The 19,717-nt window shown below is 39.9% G+C and overlaps 1 protein-coding gene across 2 annotated transcripts in view; it reads left to right on the top strand.

Annotated features, from left to right (window-relative positions):
* Positions 1-425: 425 nt before the first annotated feature.
* TSPAN17 (tetraspanin 17) overlaps positions 426-19,717 on the top strand; it is a 30,278-nt gene continuing 10,986 nt past the window's right edge. The window contains exons 1-8 of one of the 2 annotated variants that reach the window (XM_081320720.1): positions 426-512; positions 7,627-7,677; positions 10,148-10,294; positions 11,156-11,326; positions 14,132-14,257; positions 14,810-14,857; positions 15,189-15,305; positions 16,774-16,803. In XM_081320720.1, the coding sequence (XP_081176846.1) occupies positions 477-512; positions 7,627-7,677; positions 10,148-10,294; positions 11,156-11,326; positions 14,132-14,257; positions 14,810-14,857; positions 15,189-15,305; positions 16,774-16,803 (726 nt within the window). In that variant the 5' untranslated portion in view covers positions 426-476. Of the gene's footprint in view, positions 564-7,626; positions 7,678-10,147; positions 10,295-11,155; positions 11,327-14,131; positions 14,258-14,809; positions 14,858-15,188; positions 15,306-16,773; positions 16,804-19,717 lie in introns of both variants that reach the window. The other variant, XM_081320719.1, reaches the window with a different exon arrangement.

Below are 19,717 nucleotides of genomic sequence, written 5' to 3' on the forward strand. Positions count from 1 at the left end.
AAAAACAGCCTAACATATACATATACATGTACATACACACAAACACAATCACATTAAATTGCAATAAAATACAAGTTACGTAAGATGAGGAGGAAAGGAACCTTTATTGCCAATAAACACATTTATTTTTTTTAAAAAAGCAAATTTCTTTACGTTTGCATTACGTCTTGGAAGGAAGTCCTTCTATTTTGGGCCTCAGCAGACAGAGGATTCTACAGCTGTGCTCCCGAGTTCCCATACCGGACACGTTTTCCGAGACTCCAGCGGAGAGCGGCGGCGGCGGCGATTGGTACCGGTAGTAGCGTGGGAATACAGGCTCTGCCGAAATCCGGATAGAGAGCCGTGCACGCGCGTGCCGCTGCAGCAGCTCCCCCTCAACTCCGCCAGGGGGCGGGCTGGCCAAGGCGATCCCGCGGCGGCCCTGGGCCTCGGTCGAGGGGCAGCATGGGGCTGTGAGCTCAGGCCCCGCGCTCGCCATGCCAGGGAAAGCCCAGCACTTCCAGGGTCCTCAGGTCAGCTGCTGCGCCAAATACCTGCTCTTCGCCTCCAATGTGCTCTTCTGGGTGGGTGACCGCGAGCGAGTCGCGTTCCGCGGAGGCGGGCGGCCGGCGGGCGGGCGGAGTGGCGTTTGCACCGCTTCTACCTGGGCGGAAGGGAGGCCAGGACGAATGGTGGAGTGACTGGGCTTTAGCGTTCCACGTCCGTGCCGTTTGCAGCGAAGTCCGGGGCCCCGGGTGGGAAGGGAGCTCCCCTTCGCCTAGCTGCGGAATCCTGCAAAGGCTTTGTCGCGCGAGGCGGGTGCTCGCGGCGTCCGGATGGTCCCGCGCCGCGCGTTGAGCGTGACGGACTCGGCGCTGGAAAGTTTTTGGGGCAAGGACGTCCTTGGTTCCACCAAGCCTCTCGCTGCCCCCCCCCCGGTCGGTGTCTGAAGACCGGCCGATGTCTTGCTCCGAGTCTTATGTTCCTACTTCAGTTTCTCGGCAGTTTCGAGCAGAATCAGGAAAGGTTTTTCCTATAATCAAATATGTTACCTTTGCCTGTGTCTTCTTTCTGACACAGCAGCATTTTCTCTTAGAACCGTCTTCTAGGGGAAAAAGTTATTACTTCATTGAGCAGGTTGTTAGTAGCTCCGATTCACTGCCGGCATAGTTTAGATCTTATCCTGAAAGCCAGCTCCTGTAGTAGGCATGCACTCGGAAGTTCCTTCATCCCTTTGTTTTGAGGAAATTCGTACTGCGAAAACTGTACAGCTGCCCCACCTCATTCTTTCTTGCACGTATTTTACATAGTGTTTGTTCCAAATCCCAGTACTGTATGTTATCTTAGTTTGGGTTCACACCTGGTGTTAAGGTGTGGTGTGATTGTCACATATTATCTGACCTCTGTCACTGTGCTTTGTCAATATGGTTATGGCTAGTAGCATGACTTGGATCAACAAACTGTGGTTCCACAAGCCATGACTTAGCACACTGTATACCTCCCAAGCTATCTTTTATAGGTTGTTGGACTGCATATAAATAATAATAATAATAATAATAATAATAATAATAATAATAATAATAATAATAATAATAATAATAATAATAATAATAATAATAATAATAATATAATAGTTGCTTGTTGTTATTGTTATTATTTCAACTACTATTATATAATAATAAATGTGTGGTTAATCTGCAGTTAGATTCGTAGTCTAAGAGTGGTGGAAATGTAATAGTTCAAGCCCTAACCAAGGACCTGAGTCAGTGATGGCGAACCTTTTAGAGACTGAGTGTCCAAACTGCAGCCCAAAATCCACTTATGTATCATCGGGTGCCTGGCGTGTGTGGCCTTTTGGGTGAGTGTGGCTGCAGTGGTAGCTGCAGACTGGGTGGGACTAAAAAAATCAATTCCAACTTTGTGAGAACTTTTTTTTCCCCACGAGAAGTTGAAATTGATTAATTGAACCTTTTTTTTGTTTGGTACATGGCTGTGGAGGCCTAAAGCGAAAAGGTTTATAAAACCCAGCTGAAGGCCTAGGACTGGGGCGATGGCATGCGTGCCCACAGAGAGGGCTCTGCGTGCCACCTGTGGCACCTGTACCGTAGGCTCGCAACCACGGACCTAAGTATTATTGAGATAGTATTTAAGGAAACTATATAGCATTGGTCCCCAACATTTTTGGTAGAAGGGACCAGTTTCGTGGAAAACAATTTTTCCATGAATGGGGAGGAGCGCACAACCTAGATCCCTCGCATGCACAGTTTACAGTAGGGTTTGTGTTCCTATGAGAATCTAAAGCCTGATGATCTCAGGTGGAGCTGAGGCGGTGATACTAGTGCTAGTGAGCAGATGAAGTTTCAGTCACTCACCTTCTGCTCACCTCCAACTGTATGACCTGGTTCCTAAGGGATGGGGAACTCCTGCTGTATAGGCAGTTTCAAGCAGAGTGGGGGTTTTGTATATGTGTGTAAAATGAGGATATTCAGGTCTGATAAATTCAATACATTAATAATTTAATTAAATAATAGTATAATAAATAAATTATTATGGTTCATAGCATAGTTATCAAGATATAAAGACTGGTTTTAGTATTTTTATCCACTTACTGGGTCTTTCTCAAGGATCTGCGATAGCAGATGTTGATGTTTGATAGGGCTAAAGGAATTGTCGTCGGATTTAAGCTGTTCCAAGTAAAGCTGACTTTTGCAATTGACTGAATTGAATTTGTCAGTGCCGATGGAGTTCAAGCAGTGGTCCAGTTGTTTTGGGATTGCAGCTATGGCGCCAATTTGCTATTGGTACTATCTTTGTTTTCTTTTGCACTTGTGTATTTGTATATCTGATTGCCTACTCGTCACTTTCATTAGTTTTATCCCTAAAGGACAGTTCTGATGTAATTGTGTTACAGTTGAAGGAAGTTTGAGATCAGTTAGCACTTGATTGTAGTAGTTTTGATTTTTCCTTATTTGGTAGTCCCATTTGAATCAGAATTATCTCCCCTTGAAATAGATGCCTATATTCATCTAGGAAACAGATTAATTTGAGACATTCCCATACCGTATCTCCTATTTCATAGATACTAGGCCATGCACATCTTATCAATATACAGTATGCTCCTCTATTTTCAATGTTTATTTTACAGTATATACTTATAAATATTTAACATATGTAAAATATTTATTTTGCATAGTAAATTAGTATTAGAAATTAGTAATGAATTATTTTACTACTTACTTATAAATGCTTTACCATGCAGATTAAACAACAAAATCAGCAAAAGGTAAACACTCATAAACTAGCAGTTGTCAACAGCATCTGGGGGAATAGAAATTAAAACTGTTAGATCAAAATCTTCATTATTAATTAAAACAGTGTTAACTTTATTGCTTCTGTAAAAAACAAATTATGGATTTTTTTCCACAATTGAACAACTGTAGGTGAACTTTATTTGGGTTGTACGGAGAGTTCCAGTACGGAAGACTGTCTGAAGTGGCCAAATTTATGTACGTTTTAGGACTAAACTCAGTCTGTTGACAATCAAGGTGAGACATCTCTGGTGAATTTCTGAACCATGGAGGACCTGGGAGAGTAGATAAAATCGGTCATGGTTGCTTTTTAAGTGCAAAGTTCCTCAGGGATGCAAATAAAGCTTAACCTGCATGTTGAATTTATTAAACATAGAATTACATCATTACTAATTTGCATCATTGATGGATGGATTACTTACCAAATATATTTTGGCTTTAATTTATTTGGAGGGAGGATTAATTTCAGTTTGAATTCAAGTACTAAAACTATAATGGCTGTCTTCTAGAATGACTTTTGACCAGGAATGAATATATGGGGAGCAAATAAAAAACCAAGTGATTTCTGTAGGTAAACTCTCTGGTGTCTGATCCATCCCCATCCCCTTGCACATGGGAGATATTGGAGAAAAACACCAACCTGTTTTTGTAACACCAGGCCATAGCTTTCAGTATGTATTCCCCATTGTATGACTTTTTGCTCTCTTTAATCCCTTCCTCTTCAATGAATGTAAATACAAACATTAATTAATTGAGCGCCAATTTGGTCAGGTGGTTAAGGTGTTAGCCTAAAAACCAGGAGACTGTGAATTCTAGTCCTGCCTTAGGGATGAAAGATGGCTGGGTGAACTTGAATCAGCCATTCTCTCTTATCATAACCCACTTCCCAGAGTTGTTGTTATGGGGAAAATAGGAGGAGTATTATTGTTTGCCACCTTGAATTATTTATAATGGCTAGGTTAAAAATCTAATAGATAAATAACTATTTCCCTTTTTGTTAATTATCCTAGTGCCAGGGTGAGCATTCCAAAAGGTAAGGGAGTGGTCAGGAGCAAACAAAAGCAGAAGGAATGAAATTAAATAGTCTTGTCAGTATTGAGCCAGAAAACACAGTTGTGGTTATATGATTTCCCACTGAGTAAGCACTTTGCTTAGGAATGGATTTGCTGGTCCTAATTGTGGTTGCTATACAAGGACTACCTGCATGTGGGGGTGGGGGGAATATAGCAAATTACTTTCCAACTTTTGGGGCATTTTCAGGACATCAAATGGGTTAATAATTGAGAGCTGAATGATCTGATGGAATGTCTTTAATTGAAGTATTGAAAGTTCATATTCTGTTTTAGGAAGGAAATCCTATGATTTCTGATGTGTGAGCCTAATAAATTTTAGTGGTAGAATAGAAGCTCCTTATTTATTATGCAGAATATTTATCTTTCCTCTAGAAGATGTACTGATCTCTTACAATATAAACCTACTTCCCTCTCTTTTTCTTGCTACCTTCCACTCCTAAAGGAAAACTGCCCAGTTTGAACATTGCTATTGTAATTACTTACAGGTTGATGGGAAAAAAAAACAAAGGAGAAAAATAAATCACAAAGACATAAATATCAATACTTTGTATACATCAAGGACATGATCAGAGCAAGTTGGCAAGAAAAGATGTTAAAAAATATTTGCCAAATAAAAATTAAATTCCACCAGATACTGAAAACTCACTAGAAAATGAGAAATTAATATTGAGAGAAATGTCTGTTCAACTTCTCCAAGATCCATTTGAAACAATTATTGCCAAGTGCAGTCTTCCACATGTGTAGGGACAGCAGTTTCCAGAATTGCTAGTCCGTAGTGGAGGATGCAAGGATAGGAAAGGTTAACAAGTGAACTTTCACATTGGCTATGAATTGCCAGGAACCTACTGTTTAAATGCAGAATGCAGAATACAACAGAATACGGTAATAGAAATGGAAGGGATCTTGGAGGTCCTTTAGTCCAACCCCCTGCTCAAACAGGAGACCCTATACCATTCTAGACAAATGGCTGCCCATTCTCTTGTTGAAAACCTCCAGTGATGGAGCACCCACATCTGGAGGCAAGCTGTTCCACTGATGTTCTCAGAAAATTTCTCCTTAATTTTAGGTTGCCACATGATCTGATGGCATAAGGCATAAGGAAAAGAAAAATATTAAAGTCAGAGATTCCCTAAAATTGATGGGCAATAAGAACAGCCCAAATAATATTTCCAAATTTTTCTTGACTGTAGCCTGGGACTTTTAAAAAGTTACTGAGTGAATTTTATATTTTCAGTTATGCATAATACAGATTATATTTGTGTGAGTCGGCAAATGTTGCTAACTGGCATTATTGAATTGGAATGACATTTTTAGCATAGAAGTTTCATGTGAGAAAATCACCTAAGAATATGTGCTTATTTGTTTATTACATTTTTGTCCTGCTTTTATATTTTACCATATCAAAGCAAATAAGTGAAAAATCAGGATTTGAGGTTTAATGTTCTTAGAATATTAGACCTATATTTTAACCTTATTTTACTAAGGTAAATGCGAAGTGAACTGAAATATGATTCTGATTTTGTTAATAAGATGAAGTAAAACATAGTTTTCTCATTTTCATGTTTGGGAAGATTGTGGTCTAAAAGGTATCCATGTGAGAACCATTGAGGAAGCTTATTATTACCTTAATAATTTCTTATTTCTTATTTCTTAATATTCTTATTTGGTAGAGGACAGGAAAGCCTGGAGGAACATTGTCCATAGGGTCGCGATGGGTCGGACACGACTTCGCAACTAACAACAACAACAACAATTTCTTATTAAATCAGTACAATTATGTCTGTATTGGTCTTATTTTTAATTACATACTGCACATTGTATTGTTTCTTTGTTTCCTGGTGAAGATTGGCCTCATACAATATCACAGATATTATACAAGGCCAATTTCTGAATTCTTCACATTCCACCTATTGAGATAATCCTCACAAAGCCCTATAGGCAATGGCAAACAAATAGCAATTGACCCTGAAAGAGGGCAGGACTTACTCTGTGGGAAGGGGAAGAACTGTGATCAATGGTGTTGCTGTTTCAGAAATCTTCCATTCTTACCATGGGAACAGTATAGCCATTGTCCACACTGTGCCAAGCTTCCAACTGCTCCACATGATGTGTTTTCAGCCTTCTGTTTTCCAAGACTCCCAAGTTAGACTCCATATCCAAGTGATGGGTATCCTGCTAACGTGGATGGGGTTGGCAAATGACAAGGATTTAGTTCGATCTAGGCTATGTAAAAAGGTAAAGGTTCCCCCGCACATGTGTGCTAGTCGTTTCCGACTCTAGGGGCCGGTGCTCATCTCCGTTTCAAAGCCGAAGAGCCAGCGCTTGTCCGAGGACGTCTCCGTGGTCATGTGGCCGGCATGACTAGACGCCAAAGGTGCACGGAACGCTGTTACCTTCCCACCGTAGTGGTCCCTATTTTTCTACTTGCATTTTGACGTGCTTTCGAACTGCTAGGTTGGCAGAAGCTGGGGCGAGTAACAGGCGCTCACTCTGTTACGCGGCACTCGGGATTCGACCTGCCAAACTGCCGACCTTCCGATCGACAAGCTCAGCGTCCTAACCCACTGAGCCACCGCGTCCCCCTTCTAGGCTATGTATACAACCATAAAAGTTGGATTTGCTTGGTTGTAGAAAGTTAAGATTCCTACTTAGGTATTGACTCTATGGAGGCAGGCAAAATTTCTTTGCTAAGCGAGAAGTGTGTTTTGACCCATTTTACAACTTTTCTTGCCACAGTTAAGTGAATCACTTAGTAGTAACATAGTTGCAAAGTGAACCTTGCTGCCCCATTGACTTTGCTTGTAAAGGTGATCAATGTGCCTGGGACACTGCAATTGTCATAAAAATGAATCAGTTGCCAAGCATGCAAATTATGATCACATGACCATGGGGATGCTGTAAGAGGCAAAAGTTGAGGTGAATCATGATATGTCTTTCTGCAGAAAATGCTATAAAATGAGGAAGGCGTTGTGCCATTTTTTATCAGGTCCACATGAAAGACCAGATCTACAGATGAAGGTTCAATTAAGCTGATTTATTGTTAAAAACATATGCACAGGAATCTTCTCAAATAACAGTATCTGGTTAGAGTTAGGATCAACAGCATTCAAGGGGAGTTGGAATTTGTAGCTATGTAGGGATTCTAAGCTGATCCCTCTTTTGGCCCCTCCCCTGGCTCTGCCAGTCCTACATTCTTACTGTAGAGCTACTGGAAATTGCTCCCTGTTGTTATCCTGTGCACGATGGTGGTCTTTTCTCTTTTGCAGTTGCTGGGGGCAGCTTTCCTAGCCATTGGTTTGTGGGCTTGGGCAGAAAAGGTAAGTATGGCCAGAAAGGGAATGTTTTTCTGGTTGCTGTATCTAAACCCATCTTGGTATCTAGGTAATAAATTGTTCTGGTATGGGTATACGAACCATACCTGTATTATGTGAATTGGACAAATTATTCACATATATTATTGTCTGAGCCCTTTGTGGGATATCACTGTCCTGCTGGTTCCTTACACTGAATTGATTGAAATTTCTTTTAGTTTTACTTATTTTTTTAAAAAAACACATAGCTGTTAACATTTATTAACTTTTATTTTACTTATTTTATGAAAAGAATAGAATGGAATAAAAAGTAAAGGTGACAGAATACCTGATCTTAAACATACATGTATATAGGTTTTAACTGGTATCAGCAAGTAAATTGTACTTAATTTCTGTGTCTTGGGCCTTTATTAACCATTTGCTGAGGGGAGGGGTTGCACTCATTAGAGTTCTAGAAACATTGATGTGTGTGTCTGTGTGTATAATAATTCATAATCTATATAACTCTAGATATGCAATGTTTTTTTTTCACCCAAGGGCTACATTTGGTTTTATAGTGAAATGCTGTGGACCAGTCTCCAGAAAATAGTGGGTGGCTCCAGGAAAATGTTAAGTTTTACTTAAATTCAATAAAAATATGCATAATTAATTCAGTAGTTCAGTTACTTGTAGGAATTGGAATTTGCCAACCATTTTTTGGAATTTTACTCGAAAGCTTTTGGTATGCTTGCAACCTGGGGACTTGGCTAAAAATGCACATTTAAATGAAATGTGTAGATTGTATTACTGGACCAAATAATGAATTCTTTTGGTCCAACATTATTAACAATTAGCCAGCTAAGTGTCCATGAGGAGCTAAAGAGCAAATTCTTTTGAATGTAAGAAGCTTTTGGCTGTTTTCTATATACTTGTTTTTCAGAGGTTTACTATCTCTGTACATGTAAATGTTATTCAGCTGCCAATTTTATTTTCCCACCCTCCATGTTTGTTCAGTCATTTTTATAGTTAAGAATGAGCCTAGAACCCAATGAACTGTGCTGAGTCAGGTCTCTGAGAACATGTGCTGAGCAATAGCTGGTGAGCCCATCATGTTACATCTTTTTCTCCAATCATCTTCACATACTACCAGCATACTCTGATTTTCTGAAACCAAATATAAAATAACATTTATGTACACTCTCCCTCCTCCATCCCTGACCATATTTATTTCGTGAAAAAGCAGTTGTAGGTTGTAGTCACCAGGATGATTTCCTATTGAGAATGGCTCACCTTCCCATTTCCGCCCAGCAGTGCTGCTTCCTGCAGTTTCCATGACAAACAGCAGCTGAGAGGTGGAGGAGTTTCATTTGGAAACTGGCACTGAGCCCAGATTAGAAGGATATTTTAGTCTGTTTATTTACTTATTTACAGAAAAATATATACTGTTCCCCTCATAGTGCTCCAGGTGGATTATATAATTTAAAAAGTCGTATTAAAATAAAACTCTGGCACAATAACCATGTGCTGCCCCTCTCCCCAAATAGCTGCACAATCATTAAAACATCCTAAAAGAAACTAAAATCCATCATCAAATACCCCATTACCACCTTGCAAGATGTCCCTGAGGAGGATGCTAGGTGTAGCACAGGTGTACCACTGTCTTTGGCTTCATGTCCTTGTCATCTGATGCAGAAAAGGCAACACTTGGTGGAGGTGGACACTGAGGATATCCTGGAGCCAAAATCATGCAGTTTTATAGAACAAAACCAGCCCTTTAAATTAAAATCAGAAAGCTGTCAGTAACCACTGCAGCAACAAAGATTGGGAGGTTTTTAACTTGCTAGAATTCTGGCTGCTTAAAAGCGGCCTGCTTAAAACCTGTGTTTAGCGGTGTGCATAATAAAAAAACAGCTTATTTTCCTTTACCCACCTGTTCACCTTTTTCTTTCTCATCACTTTGTTTTCATATATACCGTTTAAAAATTCATTTATAATGTAAATAGTAAATATGGGAGAATACATGTGTGTTTTAAAAACTGCAAATTCTTCTGGGTAAGCTAAGGTTTGAGGGGTCCCTGGTGCTCTCTGAGCTTGCATGCTTTCTTGCAGATGTTTCATTGCCCAAACTAGATAACATCATCAGTGCTAGTCTAAGCTAAGGTTAATTCCCTTTCTGCCTTTGTGATTAATGTACCATTTCCTTCCCCAGCCAATCTGTAGAGCAGGAAATTATTTTCAGAATTTCCAGTCAGGAATCTTCATTCATTTGAAGGGGACCAAGATGGGGAAGGCTGGTATAAAATATATAGTTTACCCTTCACACACCATCAGGCAGTTGGCACAGTAACTGTTGGGTACATAATCTCAACAGTGGAAATTCTATGTCATTGGGATTTTTTTTCATCCATATAAAGGAAAACTGATTTTTGCTGGAGGGAATTTGGCTGTGGTGTCAACTTCAGCTCTGTGTTTTTTTCCTTTCTCTATCTCTATCCAGGGCGTGCTTTCCAATCTGTCATCCATCACAGACCTCGGTGGCTTTGACCCAGTCTGGCTTTTCCTCGTGGTTGGAGGGGTGATGTTCGTGCTGGGTTTTGCTGGCTGTATTGGGGCACTGAGGGAGAATACATTCCTACTCAAATTTGTATGTCTTTTTCTCTTCTTGTTTTTTTTCTCCTTGTTGTTAATGTAAACTGGGCTTCTGTGGATTAAATCATGACTTGACCAAGAACTCCTAAGGTGACATTGGCAAGCAGTTCTTTTTCCTATTCTTAGTCCACTTCATTTTCAGGATAAAATGGCCATATTGGCATATATTACAGGATTATGGAGATAATTCACATGTAGCCCTTTGAGTACTTACAAAATATACTGTGATAATTCTTGGTGTAGCATTATTCTGACACTGGACTTTGGAAACTAGGCAAGGACTTAGAAAGTTTCGTGTAGTCTTTGCTGTATGAAGAGCATAATAGAAATTGAGTTTTATTTTGGCACTGGAAGGAAAACAAGACATAATGCTTTGAATTGGTGTGTTACGTAGGAAAGTTATATTTATCTTCTAGCAATGGATAGAATAAGTTGGAACAAAGGGCATAATACAAGTTGAAATAGCATTAGGAAAATAATACAAATGTTATTGGTGGATATTATATTTTTCCTGAGAGATCTGAAGAAAAATAAAGTATTAACTCAATTTCCTTCTATTACCATGGCAGGAAAGCAATATAGAGCTATGAAGCCATATAGCCATATGAATTGAATTTTAAAAAATAGTTTGCTATCTTAAAAATTAACTAGCAACACAACATTTTTTTTTATTTTGTCCTTCAGTGCATCAGCTATCCTCTGACAAAATATTAAGCAAAGCTTCCTTTCCTGTGACTTGTGCTTAACTAGTCAGCGTGAGAGCAAGCCTCACCTTGAAGCAGGATATTGTACTCCCATACTGATGGGAGATCTTTTGGCTTTGCATACTAATGATGTACCTCTCTTTTGGCACCAGTTCTCTGTGTTCCTGGGGCTCATCTTTTTCCTGGAGCTGACGGCTGGTGTCCTGGCCTTCATCTTCAAGGGCTGGATCAAGGATCAGCTCAACTTCTTTATTAACAATAACGTCAAGGCATATCGCGATGACATAGACCTCCAGAACCTCATAGACTTTGCTCAGGAATATGTGAGTTATGTAAATTATCTAAAGCAATATGTCCATTGCTGTGGACTGGTATCGGGCTGCGGTATGCCAGAAACTGGTCCGCATAAACAAGCAAAGCCCCATCTATTCTCTGATCTGTGGAAAAACTTTTCTCCATAGAACTGGTCCCTGGTGCCCAAAAGGTTGGGGACCTCTGTGTTCGGTGATTTTTTTGGAAAAATCTTGGTTGTAACATGACAGCTTTTGAAACATTTAACTAGTCTCCAATAAACCTTTGCTGTCACTTGCCCTGGGTTTATAAAACCACCCCTAAAGATCTCTTCCTTTTATATGCACATATACATATACATTTGGTCTCTATCCTTTGAGGGAATATTCCTCCAGAGATTCAATTTCCACTTCTCACTCATGTTTAGATATAGCAGTTATCATCTGTATAAATCATTGTGTAAAGTTTCAATATAGAAATGCAGTAAATAGTGTTACTTGCTTTAAGCCCAATTTCTGGTGTGTTTTTTTCAAACATTACCCTGCTCTAAAGTACAGGAGGTATTTCAGTAGATAATAAATTCTTCTGGATTGTGTTTCTTATTTTAAACATGCTGCAATAATGGGTACTACATAGTTATGTAGATGAGAAGGAAGAATTCCAGGGCTGCATTAAATCCCTTGTAGGCACAGGAACATTTATTTTCATAGGTCCTTGTTGTGATAATAATCTAGATGCTTAGCATTAAAGATATATTTCCTGAAGCTACATTCTTCAATAAGTCACAAGGGATAAGACACAGTAGGTATCTGCATAATAAAGTAGGAATAATATATTAAATACATTAAACTTTCAGATTTATAATTTTTGACTTTACTGTCACTTTCCTATTTTGAGATTTTCTTTTTAACTTGAAGTAGTTTCATGGGGTTTTGAAGGTCTTAGGCAAGACCTATTTAAGGCCTATTGTCCCTACTCAATAATACGCACCCAGACAATTTAGTTGAAAGTATCCTTTTATATGATCCATTTTTTATTTCTCAATTTGAGAAAAGTTTGTTTGTTAAGCATTAAGCAACTTTACTTTCAAAGTCTTTTTTTACCTAGAGAAAGGTGAGCAAAAAAGTGTTTTGGTGTTAATTATATAATCAACAATATTTTAAAAAACAACAACACGATGCTAAGATGATCTTGATCAGAAAGGCAAGATGTTGTTTAATCAGTGTTTAAAACAGTGTTAAAATGCTTTTCTCTTCAAGTGCTTTTGCATTAATATCTATAATTTTTGAGAATGACAAAACCATGTTCTAGTGCAAATTGAAACATAAATTAAAAATTAAGTGAAAATCACTGCTAACATGGCAATAACAAAGTATACACCACAATTTATCCACTCAATATGCAGGTATATATATATGTATGTATGTAGGTAGGTACTGTATATGTGTGTGTGTGTGTGTGTGTGTGCGTGTGTGTGCGCGTGCACACTTATTGCACACTGAACATTTGCTCTGAATAAATGATCCTAATGTCTTATTTTTGGTCACTTTTCAGTCCTCAAAAAGGGCAAAGCAAATATGGATCATATTTTTTTCTATCCCAGAAGAGATCGAATGCATATATCAGAAATTGAGTAATAGTACTGTGTACTGTAGATACCTCATAAAAAGTCCTATTTAAGAATAATGTTTTTTATGTATTCAGTGAGATATTGGATATATCTTCACTACTTTGTTTCAACATGTTGTAATCAATCTTTCCTGATACCATTCTTGAATCATTTGAATACGTGTGCTTCAGTTTTATAATTTGAACTGAAATACCTTTTCTTTCTACATTATTATTTTTAAGAAATGTAATTGCACTATTTACACAATGTAATTCAATGTTTATAGTTTTAAAAAGCCAATACATCAGCATGATTTTAGCAATGGGGTTTTTGGGGAGGTCAAATTCTTTTCACTAGTACTAAAATGCTTTCTAGAACTTCTTTTAAAAAGCTATAGAGGTAAACATGAGATTTTGCACAAGAAATTTAAGATTAAAAATGATGAAAATGGATTTTTTAAACTCCTGCACAGACCTGTCCCTCTTTCATTTACTTGACTTTGTCAGAAATACTCATAATACTGTAGAAAGGGCATGCTGATAGCAACACAGTATATTACTTCAGGTGAACCAGAGGCTTTCTTGAAAATAAGACAGAAGAGTAATTTTAGGCATGTTGTTTCCCACATGCATCAGGTTATCGTTACATAAAAGAGAGGGAAGAACAATAGGGTAAAATAGAGGCCCCCAACCTTTTAGGCACCAGGGACCAGTTCTGTAGGGAGAGGTTTTTCTGTGAACCTGAGGGGGCGTGGTTTCGTGTGCTGCCTGCATCCCATGGATGGGGCTTTGCTTGTTTGTGCGGCCTGGTTTCTGGCATGCTGTGGCCTGGTGCCGGTCCACGGACTGGGGGTTGGGGACCTCTGGGGTAAAATATAGGAGAGCAGCAATTTTAAAAGCATTATTGCAGATGAACCTCACCAAGTGAATTAACAGTGCAGAGCAAATAATGAGTATGGAAGTTCTCCTCCTCGTTGGGACTCATCATTAGACAATTAAAAGGTGTGAAGGCCACTCCAGAGGTGAACCTGCCATCTCATGGCTGATAAATGAACCTACAACATTGCAAAATTGCTTCCTGCATTAAACCTTGCACATTTCTCCATCTCCTGTTTTATTTTCCAAATATCCACGCTTGTCAAAGTTCATTCATTCTTTTTGCTCGGTGCTGCAGAGTGCTGCGGTTTTCTGAGCACTCTTCCCAGTGGTAACCTTGTCTCCCTCTGCAGTGGTCGTGCTGTGGGGCTCATGGACCTAATGACTGGAATCTCAACATTTATTTCAACTGCACTGACTCCAACCCCAGCAGGGAGCGTTGTGGGGTACCTTTTTCCTGCTGTGTCAAGGATCCTGCGGTAAGGAGTTGAAATACGGAAATAAGTGAGATGGATTCTCACTTTGCTCATCCCCTGTAGACCTAAATAATGTCTGAGGTCCTCATATTGACATAGGAATCTAATTGTGTGAATTGTTAGGGAAATAGTACGTAGATTAAATGCAGTCTTATCCCAAATGATAATTTTAATTTGGAGAACAAGTGTGGTGCAGGGATTAAGCTGTTGGACTAGGAGCATGGAAACCCAGGCTGTAGATAAGGGGGTAGCAGTTGGTATGCTGCTTTGAGCTTCTGTCGGAAAAGGTGGGACATAAATTTAAAACAGTAATAATAATAATAAAAAAGAGTGCCAGCTATATATTTGTCATTCCATGGAATTCCTTCCTCATGATAGGACAGAATGGAGGTGGAAAAGAGGAGAATAGCTAAAGCTGAAGGTAGAAGTTGCAAATTATTTGGAAGGGTGTGGAATGAAAAGCAAATGCTGAAGATATTTAGGGGAGAAGCAGTGAATTTCTCTTCTGGGTTCCAGGAAGGATTTCAATTAGTTTTGTGTCTATTCTTTTGACAGGAGGACGTTCTCAATACCCAGTGTGGCTATGATGTCCGCCTTAAACTGGTGAGGGTCAAGTTTGTGAGGTGGGGGATCTGCAGTGCAAAGAACAAGATGGCTGTCTGTCCAGGAAAAAAGGCAGGGCTGGGAGAAGCATAAAAGAATGGTCTGAATTTGAAGCAAGAGCACAGGTTCTGAAAAGGGTCTGCGTGGGAGTATTAGAATGCCACTGGTTGCAACAGAGCACGTGCATTTGGCCATAAGTTCAAGGGAAAGCCCTTAATTAGGCTACCAAAAAATCTGCATTTTCTGAATTTGGGCCAAGGGGAGGTGATTACTGCAGTTTGTCCTACTTTTAAGGCTCTTCAGGTGCTCTTCTGTACCTTTTTTTTTGCAGGAGCTGGAGCAGCAGAGCTTCATTCATACTAAAGGATGTGCTGGTCAATTTGAGAAATGGCTCCAGGACAATCTCATTGTAGTGGCAGGGAGCTTTGTAGGTGTGGCACTTCTACAGGTATGTGCTTCCATGTTACTGAGAATTCCCTCTTCAAGTAACCCCTATGTGGACATACCATCCATCCACCCTTCCTTGATATGCAACTTTCCTAGGACCCCAGGCTGCAATTTCATCCATTGACCAGGAGAATGGCCAGAAGTTATCAAATATACAATGATATTACAGAAGGACCAGTTTTGGGTGAGAGCAGGAAGTTTTTAGGTAGTCAATTGTTTCCATTGTTGTTTTTATGAACCTTCAAATCCCCCCCCAACCTCAAAATGATACTACTACCATACTATGGTGCCTAAGTTTGATAACTAGTTTTACCCTATTTAAAGCACTTTACTGGAGGATTAACTCTGTTCTCTTGGCAGTACTCTGACAATGCAGGTAAAAAAGGTAAAGGTAAAGTTTCCCCCGCACATGCGTGCTAGTCGTTTCCGACTCTGCAGGTACTTAATCCAAATGAAATTCTATTGCACACTTGTTTGGGATGATGTAATATATTTTTTTCATTATTAGGTTATTACTTTCTTACAATACCCCATTGCAATCAGGTATGGACAGGGCCAGTTTTTGAGAAAGGTCAGTTGCATAGTTTTTATGTTCCATCCAGGTCATAATAGTGAATGCATGATACTAATGAAAATAGTAGTAATAGTACTAGTGTATTTTTTATCTCTCTTTCCATCAGTTTAACATGGAAAACACATCTAATTCTCCTGCCTACTATTTTGTTTCAGAGTTAGTTTTGTGATGGCAGTGAGATTAGATCCAAGATGTGTGGATACAGTCATGAAACTTGCAAGAAGGTTCATTTCATAGGAATATGTTGATAAAGGAACTGGAAAGAATTGCAAGAGCTGCTTTTCAGTGGATAGCTAATAGTTGTATTAATTGCACATGCATAACTGTGACTTCGTCTTATAGCCTATTTGTGTTTGGGTGCAATCAAAAGTAGGGAGCTTCAAAGTAAACAAAACGGAGAGGATATCCGCATTCGTACATCTTTGTTCTATTCAGGTGACTGCAATTTGTACCCGATCCATTCATTTCAATTGGATTACAAAGGAAAAAATCCTTGTTGAAGTCTAACCTATAATAACTAGGGGAACAGGTGCCGTAGATTACATTTCTATAATCATCAGGTTACAGGGAAAGAAAGTCCACATATTGAGGCTGCCTTTCTACAGCTTTGAGATGGGATGTTGCCCTTTCACTGACAGGGCAAAGCTGACCAGGCCTGTCTGTCACTTGCCCTGGAGTAGTAATGATTTGAGTGCTCTGAGCACGAGAGTGAAACAAATAGCTTCATGCTGCAGCATTTCATCGTTCAGAGGTGTTAAGAGTGCATCCCCCAAACTTTCTGGCTGGAGGTTCTAGAACTGCAAATACTTCTGGAAGATTAGGAAGGTTGGGGTATTGGTTATATGTGTGCACAATAACAAGCATTTCACAAGCATGTCTTCAATTTGTATTTCAGATATTTGGTATCTGCCTGGCACAGAACCTAGTGAGTGACATCAATGCTGTGAAAGCCAATTGGTGACACCAGAATAGAGATTTTGCTGTCTCCTACAAGATTCCCAGATTTCCTGAAGGACTGAAGCCTTCAAGCCACAATCACTGGGTGCTGCTAAGCCATCAACAAGCTCCTATTGGGGGTTGAGTGGGGGGTCACCAGTATTAATAACTGCCTGATGCCCTTCCATAGCTTTCTGTTCCTGACTGGGGCATATGTGTCATGTAAATAGTATTTATGTCAGGCTTCTGGAGAGTCCTTTGACCCACTGCAAAAACTGCAGAGTTAGAAGCATCTCTTATGCATATAGCCAAGAAACAGCTCTGGATTTGTGTTGAGTGACCACAGGAGGCCCCTATTGATGAGTTAGCATGGCTCGTGGTTTCCACTGAAGAAGCTAGTGGAAATATCCTAATCCTGCTGCCTGGAGCAGCTTCATACTTGTACTCTGTCCTAGACCCCTACTTGAATTCTCTATACTCTACTCCCTATCTGCTCTGCTGTCCTACTTACAAGGGAGATTAAATTAGGGATCAACTCGAGACCGAGTTCCCTTGTTCAAATTAGAGTTGCATCTTATTTTGTGGATCATACTGTTGGTTTCTGCTGTTGTCCTAAGAGGTCAGAAACAAGCTGTCGGGAAGATGCTGTCATATCTCATTGGTGGCAGTAATCTTTACCCTTAATTTTTAAGGCTTCAATTCTGGCACATGGGCATTCCAGTGGGAATAAAATGTGCCAGACAGAACCAAGCAGGTCAGTTCAATCCAACCCACCAAGAGTAAACCAATGGCAAACTTAAAATATTCTTGGATAGTTTAGAAAAACATGACACTGTAACAGAAATGAATCTCTTCCGAGAATTTGATTGCACCGGTTTGTACATTATAGAATCTTACAAGTTACTTTAACTGAAAAGATAAATTTGGATATGTCTAATCAGCCCATTATTTGTGTGATAAATGTGCAATCCTTTGATTGCAATATCTATTTCTCTGAAGGACCCACAAAGAAAATTCTAGACCTCTTGAACCAAGTTTTGTCCGTGACTGGACATAATGCAACCTTTTGTTCCAGTAGTTGGCTCATAGCCTTGCAGAGTACTTGTGTTTCATGGAGTGGCACAATACTGAGAAAGATTTTGCACTGATACATCTTTCTGCACTGCTACAATGTAGTTTCTACTACTTCCTTTCTTTTTGACAGGAGTTTATCCTAATCTCTCTGGACTCTGTTGCTGGCAGGATTGTTCAAGTATGTTGCCCTACTCTTCCCCATAAAGTAATTGTTATCAAATATTTTTGGGGGATACTTTTTACCTTATTGAGCCAGGCTGACAATTCTGTTGAAAGTGGACCAATTTGATTTGGGACTAGTTTGTGTCATGGATGTGAATTAGATGCAGTGGTATTCTTATGGGGAGGCCAGGGGTTGAATTCTGAATGAATTTTTAATCTCCCATTTTGTACTGGAACTTGCAGACTCATCTTCAGATGCCCCCAACCATGGCTTAAGCCTGCCCCAGTAACTGTTTTTATGTGATTTACCCTTGTGAAGTTGTTTCTGCATAATCGTCAGTGCGTAGCTGAAGCAGCTTAAATTTATCCTTAGTGTTCCAGTTCTAAAATAGGGTTTCCCCCTATTTTCCCAAGACAGTTTTTGCTACAGCAGAAACTGGATCACTTCAAATGTGGTTGCTGATGTTGTCAGGAAGGAGATCTGTCCAGCTTCAACCTGCTTCCTTCCTTCTGGCTGTTAGGAATTGCCCTCCATACCATTTTAGCTGGTGCAGGAGGAGCTGGGCCTCTGCAGAGATATGTGAATGCACAATGCCCAATAGGTCCTTTTCTATGTCGCTGATCAGGTTTTACGTAGGATCGTCTGTACCCAAATCTAGAGCTTTTGAAAGAACTAGACCTGTGTTTGGAAAATGGGACTAGTATCTTCATGAGAAAGCGCTGGATCTGCATTGTACCAAAGGTCAATTAAATTGGGAAAGAATGGGATGCAGCCCTCTGGGTATTGCTGGTTCAGTCAGCAAATGAGCACATTACATGCTTTCTGTTGCATTTGTACATAAACTGCACTGCTTCCTCCCCAGAAAATTAGTAGAATTTTCAGTCTTTGGTGGGAAGGAGACAGTAGTGTTGTTTGCGTTAGTGTACTTTTCTGCCAGGCCAGGGATTTGCAGATTGAACTGATTTGCAGATAGTGGCTGTGCTCTAAAACCACTGCATGCTTTGGCTGCAGTGGCGGCTTTTCTCCACGTGAGGATGCTCTTGGCTAGCATTCCTCCGCTTACAGTTTTACCTGAAAGGAAGACTTTTCCCCAAATAATGTACCTTCTAAATGGGGCGGATTCACTGAGTATTTGAAACAGATGACGTCTAATCTTTTCTGGGATGTGTGCTACAATTCGGGGTCACCTTTTTGTTAGAACTGCCTATGAGGTTCTGCTTCTGGGGTTTGTTTTTTCTGCTGAACCGTGGGGAAATGCACCCTAAGAGGGTGGCTGTGACTGCATGCATGCGAGGAGGGAGGGTGGTGGAAGGGGAAGGCTTAGCGGATTTCCATTTGCCCTGGGTCTCCTGTTTCCTGCCATCTCTGACAGCTGAAACCCGTGGGATAATGTACTTCGCACTAGCATCCTTTCCCTGCCCACAAAGGAAGCCATTAGGAAGCTGTCAACATGTATGAAAATGAAGCCCGCTGCATATGCAAAAGTTACAACCTATCTACAATATGTTAATCAGAGACCAAAGGATAACTTGCTAAGCAGATTTACTTTCACGTCTTCCACACTTGACTGTTGTAAATGTTCTTGGGCTTAGTAATAAGGATGCACATGCAGTGAAACTACAGGCTGCCTTGGCAGCTAACGTCTGCTGCTTCTGTGTTTTTTTTG

This window comes from Vipera berus (assembly GCF_964194415.1).
Source record: "Vipera berus genome assembly, chromosome: 2".
Classification (NCBI taxonomy): Eukaryota; Metazoa; Chordata; class Lepidosauria; order Squamata; family Viperidae; genus Vipera; species Vipera berus.